Raw genomic sequence first — 11,038 nt, 5'->3', positions numbered from 1 at the left:
CGTTAATCAACCGTTGGAACATGAAGATTAAAAAAAGACTAAAATATTTCTGTCCTTAAATTACACCCGTGACTGTTTTCTTGCTTCAAGAAATCGTGCGTGTTGGATTTACTTACTGTTTGAATATTGCGTTCAGAGTAACCATCTGGTAAAAATGCAGGGCGGAACTGTAGCCAGAAGAATAGAAACATTGTTGATTAATGTTCAAACTGGGATTCTGAACATGACATAAACATTATGTCCTTCAATGGATTATTGGCGGCTAACACACAGTGTATATGGTATATAGAGGAAAGCACATTGTATATGTTATGTCGAGAATGTTTCATACAGTATATATTATTCATAGGATAACACATACAGTATCTTAGAATAGCATTGAATTACATATACCATGCATTATATAGGAAATACCATATATATTATATAGAAAATAACACAAACCAGATTTTCTCCTGATTTTAAATTCTTGTTGGATTATTCCGTTACACAACTGATGCCGAAAATACAGGCTGCAACTGGCAGTAGGTGTAAAAATAGAAAGATTTAGCGAAATTATTAAATGTGCGCTGCACATGTACAAAATCAACACCGATAGAATATTTAAAAAATCCTTATCACCTCGTTGGAGTTTGTTTTCAAATTCTATCGGCAAAACAGTTCGCATTGGAGGAGAATTCGGTTGAGAATTTCTAAGAGAAATGCTGATCAAGAAGGGACAGTTTTTAAAAAAAGAACTTTATATCCGAATAGGGGCCGGCAAACCCCCCAATGTTGCCGCTGGAGTTAATAGTGACATTTGTATTTCTTGCAAAGTGACATTTTATTGACATGGATATAATTTTAAATCAATACAAGATTCAGACAGTCTACACGTGCTATAAAACATTTTTTTTAAATGCCTTAACAATTGTTAATATAGAACAGATAACGTCAGGCATCATTTCAACCGAATTTATTTGCAACAATAAACTTGAAATAAATATTAGATTTGCGTAAATTATCTATGTACAGGAAAGATCATGAGCTTTGCAGACTATTGGGAGGATATGCTTCAGGAATTTTGTCCCACAAAGTCGGAGCTGCGACCTTAATAATCCTCACAAACCCCAACAGTTTTCAAACACCTTTCCCAGGCGGGCAATAGTCCTTTTGCCCGGTGGTGTCTATTCCGTGACCTTATCCGTTTCATTCCGATTTTTACACCATGTGGTCAGCAGAACAAATGTCATCGTCTTCAATTATGTCCACATCATCTTCGTGGTCCTCCAGGAGGAAAGCGTTCTGGCTGCCTAAGGGTTTGACCTCCGAAGAGGCTTTCTGACTCAGCTCCGCCTCGCCGACGCCCGATTCCAGGCACTGGTCGTCGGGGGCTGGGTTTTTCTGGCCGTGGTCATCCCGGCTCTTTCTCAGCTGCTTCTTGTGCTTCATCCGCCGATTCTGAAACCACGTCTTGACCTGGAAGTGCCACCAAGAAGAAGCTCAGGGGAGGATATCACAGGAAGAGACAGCGTTCACCCAGTGAGTTGAGAAATATAACTTGCTAACTCAAGAGAGAAAGGGGGGTGGGAGGGGGGGGGGGGGGGGGGGGGATACTGAGCGGGTTGAGTGGGCTGAAGGGTGAAGTGACTGATCCATATAGAGTGGGGTGCAAGTCAAAACACTTTTGGCAATCTTTAAAATCGAATTCTTCCTTACAAACTGATTTACTTTCCGAACAGCCATATCCAGTATTATGTTTCCCTCTGGATGCGTGTGGAAATATTTGTCACGACTTATTCCTCTTTAAAGCATGTGAATATGAGCGTGTAATTACATTAACTGCTTTGCGTTAAACATGTAATCCACACGTGTCATAGCATCATGTGGACACCGACTGATAACTGAGCTGAAATAGACGCTGCAGGTCTTTTTTGGGGGGGGGGGGGGGGGGTCTGTCCGATTGGTTTCAGTGTAGATTTTGGGGTGGTTGGAGCAAGGGGTGGGGAGGAGGCTGTCACTACACATGCATTGTCAGAATGAGCACACACGTCCAATTCAACATGTGAAGCGCAATCTCAAAATTGGACCCCGGAACTCCCGGCGTCAGGTGTTACTGGGAGGATAGGAACGCACATTCGGGTCGCGTTTCATTTCATAAGTGGCAGAGTTTATGCTCAATTCTACTGTCATTGAAATATGTGCAAGTGAGCGAACCTATGTGGTTGAACATGCCCAAAATACTTCGATCGGCATGGTCTCACCAAAACCGTTGTCAGCCCATATTTACTGCGTGTGTTTTTATTCAAGTCACAACATTTGCTTTCTGTATTTCTGTGCTCATTGTTTTCACAACGTTAGCAGCTTCAAGAATCGGCTGATTACCTTCAATTCTGAGATTTGGGTTTAGTTTCTTGTTGCGACATGTTGTCGGTTAATTAAAAGTATGGTTCTTACATTGTCAATATATACGTGTCTCTATATGTGTGTGTCTGTATATGTGTCTATCCGTGTGTCTCTATCTGTATTTATGTGTCTTTGTGTCTGTAGTTGGGTGTCTCTGTATCTGTAGTTGTGTGTCTCTGTATCTGTATTTGTGTGTCTCTGTCTGTACATGTCTGTGGGCATGTGTGCATATGTTTGTATATGTGTGTATCTGGTTGTGTGTGTCTCTGTGTCTGTATCTGTATGTGTGTCTTTGTATCTGTAGTTGTGTGTCTCTGTATCTGTAGATGTGTGTCTCTGTATTTGTATTTGTGTGTCTCTGTGTCTGTACATGTCTGTGGGCATGTGTGCATATGTTTGTATATGTGTGTCTCTGGTTATGCGTGTCTCTGTGTCTGTATCTGTATGTGTGCCTGTGGGCGTGTATGCATTTCTACGTATGTGTGTCTGTAACTGTGTCTGTTTGTATATATGTGGCTCTGTGTGTGTGTGTCTCTGTGCCTGGAATTTTATAAGTGTGTGTGCGTCTTTGTGTGTGTCTGTCTATATATGTGGGTCTCTGTGTCTGCATATATGTGTCTGTGTATGTTTGTCTCTGTGTTTGTGGGTGTGTCTGTATATGTGTGTCTGTAACTCTATGTGTGTCTGTCTGTCTGAATATGCTTGTTTGTGTGTGTTTTACTAATTAGATTTATTTGCAGATAAGTGTGGGAGTTTGCAATGTGTGCAGCTAAATATAATCGAATGGAGAAGTTTCTCTTTTTGCCTTCTGGCCTCCGGTGGGAAACTAGTTGGATGTTTCTGCATAAAATTCCGGTGCATCTCTTTTTTTACAACAGACCTTCCCAGTTTAGCAGCGCCGTGTGACTGACAAGAACAGGCGGTTCTGTCTAATTGGAAAAAAACCCTGATATTGAATCGATAAACTGCTGCTCACCTGTGTCACACCTGATTGCAGAAAGATCAAATTATTTTTTAACAAATCTGTTATAATTTGTCCCTGCTGGTTGGAATTCTGTATGTCCAACTTCTCGAAATACGCGAGTGGAATTGGTGTGTGTGTGGGGGGGGGGGGGGGGGGGTCAGCATGTTGTCATGTGTGTTATTGTGTGTGTGTATATTGTTTGTGTTCGTTCCGTGTCTGTATATGTGATGCGTGTGTTGGTGTACCTTTCTGAATATATGTGTGGGTGTCTTTCTGTACGCGTGTGTGTATGCCTCTGCGTGTGTGTGCGTGTGTCTGTCTGTATATGTGAGTTGCTGTATATGTGTGTGCGTCTGTGGGTGGGTGTGTCAGTCTGTATATCTGTGTCTCTGTCTTTATCGGTGTGTGTGTGTGTCAATGTGTGTGCATCTGAGTGTGTATGACTGTGTATGTGTGTCTGTGTCTGTACTTGTGTGTGTGTCTATGTGTGTATCTCTATATTTGTTTATCTGTCTGTGTCTCTTTGTGTATCTGTATGTGTGTCTCTGTGTATGTCTATATATGTATATGTGTGTCTCTATCTCAATCTGTCTGTGGGCGTGTTTTCCGTATATCTGTGTGCCTGTCTGCATCTGTGTGTAGCTGTATGTGTGTCTGTGTCTGTATCTGTGTGTGTGTTTGCATATGTGTGTCTCGGTCTGTATCTGTGTGCATCTGTATGTGTGTATGTGTATGTGGGTCTCTGTCTGTATCTGTTTGTCTATGTGTGTATCTGTATATTTGAGTCTCTGTGTGTCTCTCTATGTATCTGTATGTGTGCGTCTGTGTGTGTCTGTATGCGTATACGCGTGTCTCTATATCTGTGCGTCTGTCTGTGTTTATGCGTGTGTGTGGGTCTGATTCTGTGTGTCTGTGTTGTGAGATTTTTTGGAAGTATTCTCTAACGATGTATCTTGGAGAGGGAAATTTTGTTCTGTGAAGAGTTACACGAGTTCCTTGTATTTCTTTTTGCGCATCTCCCTCCCTCCCACCCAGCGGCTGCTTCTCCGGCTGTACCTGTGTCTCCGAGAGGCTAAGTGCCGACGCCAATTCCACCCTCTCTGGGGTTGACAGGTAGCGCTGAATCTCGAAGCGTTTCTCCAACCCCGAGAGTTGCGAGTCCGAGAAGACGGTCCTGGCTTTCCGCCGCCGGCAGTGTTTGCCTGGAAGCTCGGGGGGATGTTGGAAGAGAGCGGGCATATGCATCCCTACTGATAACAGAGAGACAATACTCCGAGATAAACATCATTCCCAAGTCAGCATTCAACACAGTTAAAAATAGTTATTGTGCAACTGTAACTCTGGCTCAAATGGCTCACTGACATGGCGGGTTCTGACCATTCCAGATTGAACAACCAAAGGCAGTCCTGAAACTGCCCACTCTCTTTGAAATGTTTTGCTGCACAGATTTTATATTATTCTTTAGAGATAAGCAATAAAATTAACGAATAATAAATTAGGTTTTAAAATTAAATAAAAGTTTAAAAAAACGAGATAAATGGAACAACATTTGACCCTTTACTTGTCTAACTGTAATTCCGGTTTTAATCGCATGTCAATAATAGATTAATAAAGCATCATGTTCGAAGTATTCCATTTATATGATTTCCATTTTTATTTTGACAAGGTGTTCCTTTAGAGACACCCTCATTACTTTGTGGTATGGAGAATTGCCGAACCTTTGCCTGTAAAATCTTCCGGGTTCCATTTCCAAATGTAACTATTTATTGAACAAACTAACCCGCGTCCATATCAGTGCAATAGCATGTGTGTTTCCCCCCGCTGTCGCTTTCCACATTTAGAATCGTTTGTATGGTTTTATCGAAGACTGGTTTTGTCACAGTGCAGTAATAGCCGATCAGTTAAATTATAAATGACAAAAATAAATTAAGGGCTGCATTTCGATCACTTGCTGTTCGCGCCTGTGTCTCTCTCAAAATCATATTTACCCCTTTGTTTTATATTACGGCACATTATTAAGGCTGTCATTGCTTAACGGAGCCTTCCCGCTTTACCGATCTCAGTGCTAAAACAAAATACAAATTAGAGCCGATTGTAATAGATCGTGAAATTCACAAAACTCTATTTCACTTTGAAAGATTGGAAGTCAATATTCGATAGCGGGCGCGAGTGGGGTTGTCAGTCACACGCTCCCTCCAGCACTAGTTCACACTAGTTAGAGTGCGTGCTTTATTGATGATTACTAACTCCCTGAATATACTGAAATAGTCTAGCTTTTATTGTACTTAACCCACTTCAAGATATAGACACCAATGTTTACCACAGGACAATCTTACTGTCACCAGCTGAGGAATATTATTCTATCGTTCCCTCGATATTTCTTCCAAAGTGTTTACATGATCCATTGTGTGCGTGGTGTCCCGTGTCAAGTATAATTTGTATCAATTAAATAAGCATTGGTGATGAATGTGATATTTAAAATATAATGCTAATAATCACGATTTAGATGTATCTTTTTAATGCAGATTATAAATGTGATTGTTTTTCTCTTTTAAATAGTATTTTAAATTTGATATCGTTCCGTTTTTTGGTAGTTTTGATGTATTTCTCAAACATTTTACACAGAGCTTTTGTTTCAGGACGAAGTTTTGGAAATATCTTTTTATAGTCTATCCTGGCCAAAGGACATATATATAGTTCACCCAACATCCATGTTCCTGTTACCCGAGTGCAACACGGTCCGAGTACAGGAAACTTTGAGAGCTGAATGTGGGGCTCAGGAGCAGCTGGGTTCTCCCCAACCTTAAAGGAATGCATCAAATTTACCAATGTATCAAGGAAATGGTCCCTTCTTGGAATCCCAAGTAATGATCGAAGTAACGGAAAAATCTGAGAAGCTTTATAAACAACTGCAAGCATATCAATTCCATTTGAAAGATACATATTTGAAAATGATTACCTTAAATCATTGCAGAAGGGAATGCATTCAGATTTCGTTTCAACGCAAAAGATGGTAAAAATCCTTTAAAAAATAAACTTGTGTATTTTAAACCTCGCTTCCGTTCATAAAATTAAATTGTTCAAATCGTTCTCCATTGTATTTGTGCATAACAAGGGTATTAAATGTGTCTGCAATCTGATTACCTTCAAACGAGAGCAGACGTTCCACCTTGAATCAGGCACCCCTTTGAAAAACGGTCATTCTTTCACATAGTTCAAGTTATGGGTGTTAGTTCAAAATTCAAGTTGTGTATATTAATACAGATTCAAGTTGGGTGGGTTAGTTCAAAAATTAAGTTGTGCGTGTTCGTTCAAGATTTAAGTTGTGTATATTAATTCAAAATTCAAGTTGTGTGTGCAAGTTCAAAATTCAAGTTGTGTATATTAATTCAGATTCAAGTTGGGTGAGTTAGTTCAAAAATTAAGTTGTGTGTTAGTTCAAGATTTAAGTTGTGTGTATTAATACAAAATTCAAGTTGTGTTTTATCGACAAGATTCCTATTCCATGCCTTATTTCTGTGCACATTGTCCCTGAAAGGAAGCACGGCCACTTTGAAATGAATGTAACATTGGGTCAACCACTGGTTACGGTGTCTGCTTTCCGAACGTTGAATAAACGCATTTTCTTTTTCTTGTTACAGGAAGCCTGGCGCTGCCTTAAAGCTTTTCCGAAATTGCATTGTTACCCGATTACATAGATATCACCCCCCCCCCCCTCCCCCAACACACACACACAACGACTGCGCAGCTGTGAGGTGCCTTCTTCCATTTCTGAGAAATCTGGATCTTGCACCAGGCCTTTCAACGAAACCCTCCCGGAACATTTCGGAGTTTGTGAAACATCGAAAAGCACCAGTGCTCCCGCTCAATTGTGTGGCCACCTCCGCAATATCCTGCGCAGACATGCTGCAATGCACACGCTGAGGAATGCTCTGCCAAGTTTAAAACAAAAAAAATCCCCCTTTGCTTTCCCAGAAAAGTCCCTGAAGTATTTCCCTTCACCGTTCACCTATCAAGCTTTTAGGTTTGTTTTTCGAGCAAGCAGATTTACTTACCAGGCGACGTGAGGAAGTAAGGGTGATGATGCTCCGGCTTGTGGAGTGGGTGGTGAGGGTGAGGTGCCAGGATGGTCGGGGTTGGCATGAGAGGGTATCCATACTCTAGCAGAGGGACTCGGGACGCCAAGGAGCTGGCGAAGGAAACTGGAGGGGCTTCCCTCAAAGGCTTGGGTTTATGCAGTAAGATATCTTCGATGAAGAAAGAAGTTGGGCGCTGGGCAGAAACCTGTTGTATCGGGGAGGTGAAATTCAGGTTCATCTCTCCGCCTCTGCTGTGTGCCCTCAGTCCAAATGAGATGTTCTTTCCTGTCGTGTTTGGGTTGTTGTTGTTGCTGTTGCAGAAAATCCTGTTTGAGAGGGAAAAAAAATGAAAAAGCCCCCGCGAACAAGCCTTTTATTACTGAGACTCTGCGAAATTTGTCGCGGCAACAGGTTCGTGGGAGGTTTGGAAGACTATTTTACTGAAGTAAGGTCTGCACTTGAGCATGAAATAGGAGAGATCAGCCAATGACGAAGCTGCAGGGCGGGAGGATGGGAACCAAGTCATCAAAGCTGGCTGGCTGGAGATATTGGCACAGTTTGTGGGTAGCTGACCAAGGTTCTGAAAGGAGCACATTTCACTTAAACACTCACCTTTTAGCACTGCATTTAAAGGCTTTTATTCATACACTTGCTTCCCCCCGAACTAAGTTGCGCCTGTTTTTAATTTATAAAATGACCCCTGCGCTCCAAGACACACGAACAAAAAAATCTCCTGCCCACTGTTAGTTTTTAAGTCTTCCACGCACCCCTCCCCGCGCCCTGTTACAGCGACCAGTGTCAGGGTTAACATTAGAACTAAGTAGTAGAGTCGACCACTCGCCTCTCTCACCAGCTTGCACCGTCTCTCACCCCCCCCCCCCCCCCCACACACACACACACTCCCATTCAATCCGATCGCAGCTGATCTGATCGTGGCCCTCAGTTCCACTTTTCACCCTCGATTCCTTTACAGATCCAAATGGGAAAATAAATCTATACGCCCCAGCCTTGAATATGTTCAACCCCAGGAGCACTCTCCAGGCTAGAGAATGCCAAAGATCCCCACTGCTCGGAGGGAATAGATTTCTCCCCATACCGCTCCGAAATAATGATCGAGCCCTTATCCTGTAGCGGCGGCCCCGTGTTCGAGAATCCCCAGACAGTGAGATAACAAACACCTGGAAACACTGGACCGGTCAGTCAGCATCTGCGGAAGGGGTGCAGAGCTGAACGTTAACTGGTCCACTCTGTTCACAGAGGCCGACCTGTTCTGCGGGTTCTAGTCCTGATTCATATTTCCAGCAGTTCAGATTGGAGAGATATTTATGGTTTTTAAAAATTGCTTCCAAATACATGCCCAGATAACTAAAAATAATTGCGACTCTTCCTCACATTTGTGTACATTGCATTATATGGTGCCTGGTTATAACAGGTGATGAGCTCCGACTGCACATCAGAATGTGACAACAATCATACACCGTAATTCGTTCAGATCACGTTTAAATGCGTTAATATTTAGTACTGACAAAGGGGTAACGTTAGTATTGGCAGGAATAATGGTTCCAAAGTTATTTAAGGCAGCACTACTAGTTGACTGACATTCAACGTGGTTCAACAATTTGCATTTGCTAAAATTATCCACTTGTTAAAGACTATGGTATGGGATATCTAGTGGCAAAGAGTGTTATGTTAAAAGAAGAGGTGGACTCATCCTCAATGCCAGCAGAACCCAATATATTGTCTATGGCCACTCCTAACTTGACCTTTATACACGACTACAGTTATTCGGTGACAATGTAAATACCGTCTAAGGGTGCTTTCACAGTTTCTGTGCTATTTGTTTCCGTGTATGTTTTCATAGAAGTGTTGGACGTTGTGGTTGTGGGATCGGATGTTTATTTAAGATCATTGATTGGTATCGGTCCCTAAGAGGGGGAGGGGAGTGAGCAGTGACATTTCTTCCAGAGTTTGATTTCTTCATTGGTCCAGTCACCCCCTCCCTCCCTAGAGATGGTGTTGGTGGTGGTCGTGGGAAGCGGGGCGAGGTGTGGGGGTGGGTGGGGTCAGCGTGACAAGTAGTTCGTGATGATGCGCCAGATGCCATGGGTTTCAGGCAGGTTTGATAGACCAGATAAAGTTGATCTCTGCATAACTTTCTCATGTTTCTATAAAGGTTGGCCAGGGCAGGCAAGACCCAATGATCTCAACCCCTCACAGCGGAAGACACCTGTGGCATACCAGAACTTCAAGAGAGTCAAGGGGCAGAGGTGAGTGTAGTGGCAATTACTACGGAGAATGTTCTGGGGAAACTAAAAGGTGTGAAGGTGTATAAATCACCCAGACCGGATGGAGTACACCCCACGTTCTGAAGGAGATATCTGAGGAGATTGTTGAGGCATTGATGGTGATCTTTCTGGAACCATTGGAGACAGGGAGGATCCGAGAGGACTGGAAAATGGCCAATGTAAAACCCGTGTTTAAGAAGGGAGGGTGGCAGAAGACAGGAAATTATAGGCCTTCAGCTATTGCTAAGATTTTAGAGTCTATTATTAAGGATGAGATTGCAGTGTACTTAGATGTGCATGGTAAAATAGGACTGAGTCAACATCGATTTGTCCAGGGGAGGTCATGCCTGACAAATCAGTTAGAATTCTTTGAGGATTTAACGAGGTAGTTAGACAAAGGAGAACGAGTGGACATGATCTATTTGGGTTTGCAGAAGGCCTTTACCAAGGCGCTGTACAGGAGGCTGCTGAATAAGATAAGAGCCCATGGAGTTAGGGGCAAGGTGCTGGCATGGATAGAGGATTGGCTGACTGGCAGAAGGCAGAGAGTGGGGATAAAGGGGTCGTTTTCAGGATGGCAGCTATTGACTAGTAGTGTACCAGGGGGTCAATGTTGGGACCATAACTATTCACAATATACATTAATGGTTTGGAAGAAGGAACTGAGGACATTGTTGCTACGTCTGTAGATGATGCAAAGGGTCAGGTTGTGTTCAAGAAGCGGGGGGGGGGGGGGGGGGGAGGCTCAAAAGGACCTGGGCAGGCTAGGAGAGTGGGCAAAAAAGGGACAGATGGAATACAATGTAGTAAAGTGTGAGGTTATGTACTTTGGCAGGATGAATAGAGGGATAGATTATTTTATAAAGGGAAAAGTCTTCAGAAATCATAAGCCCAAATGGACTTATGAGTCCTAGTGCAGGATTCTCTTAGAGTTAACATGCAGATTCAGTTGGCAGTTAGGAACACAAATACAGTGATAGCATTCATGTTGAGAGAGCTAGAATACAAGAGCAAGGATATACTGTTGAGGCTGTATAAGGCTCTAGTCCATTTGGAATATTGTGAGCAATTTTGGACCCCATATCTAAGGAAAAATGTTCTGGCCTTGGAGAGGCTGCAGAGGGGTCCACAAGAATCATCCATGGAATGAAGGACTTGTCAAATGAGAAGCAGTTGAGGACTCTGGGTCTGTATTCGATGGAGTTTAGAAGGATTGGGGGGGGGGGAAGGAATTTCATTGAAACTTACAAAATACTGAGAGGCCTAGATAGAGTGAATGTGGAGAGAATGTTTCCACTAGAAGGAGAAACCAGAACCCAAGGGCA

General features: G+C 42.7%; 1 protein-coding gene across 2 annotated transcripts; it reads right to left on the bottom strand.

The window, feature by feature from the left end:
* Nucleotides 1-1,063: 1,063 nt before the first annotated feature.
* bsx (brain-specific homeobox) lies at nucleotides 1,064-7,769 on the bottom strand. 2 transcript variants are annotated; one of them, XM_038779764.1, is made up of 3 exons: nucleotides 7,405-7,769; nucleotides 4,406-4,599; nucleotides 1,064-1,458 (listed from the first exon to the last, which is right to left on the bottom strand). In XM_038779764.1, the coding sequence occupies exons 1-3, from the start codon at nucleotides 7,664-7,666 to the stop codon at nucleotides 1,201-1,203; spliced, it is 714 nt and encodes a 237-aa protein (XP_038635692.1). In that variant the 5' UTR covers nucleotides 7,667-7,769; the 3' UTR covers nucleotides 1,064-1,200. The 2 variants fall into 2 exon arrangements, with proteins under 2 accessions (XP_038635692.1, XP_038635693.1); XM_038779765.1 differs by having other exon boundaries at nucleotides 4,406-4,596.
* Nucleotides 7,770-11,038: the final 3,269 nt, after the last annotated feature.

Source organism: Scyliorhinus canicula, chromosome 19 (assembly GCF_902713615.1).
Source record: "Scyliorhinus canicula chromosome 19, sScyCan1.1, whole genome shotgun sequence".
In the NCBI taxonomy this organism is placed as follows: domain Eukaryota; kingdom Metazoa; phylum Chordata; class Chondrichthyes; order Carcharhiniformes; family Scyliorhinidae; genus Scyliorhinus; species Scyliorhinus canicula.
Note: the sequence above shows the minus strand (reverse complement) of the source record. Positions and strands in the feature narration are given on the sequence as shown.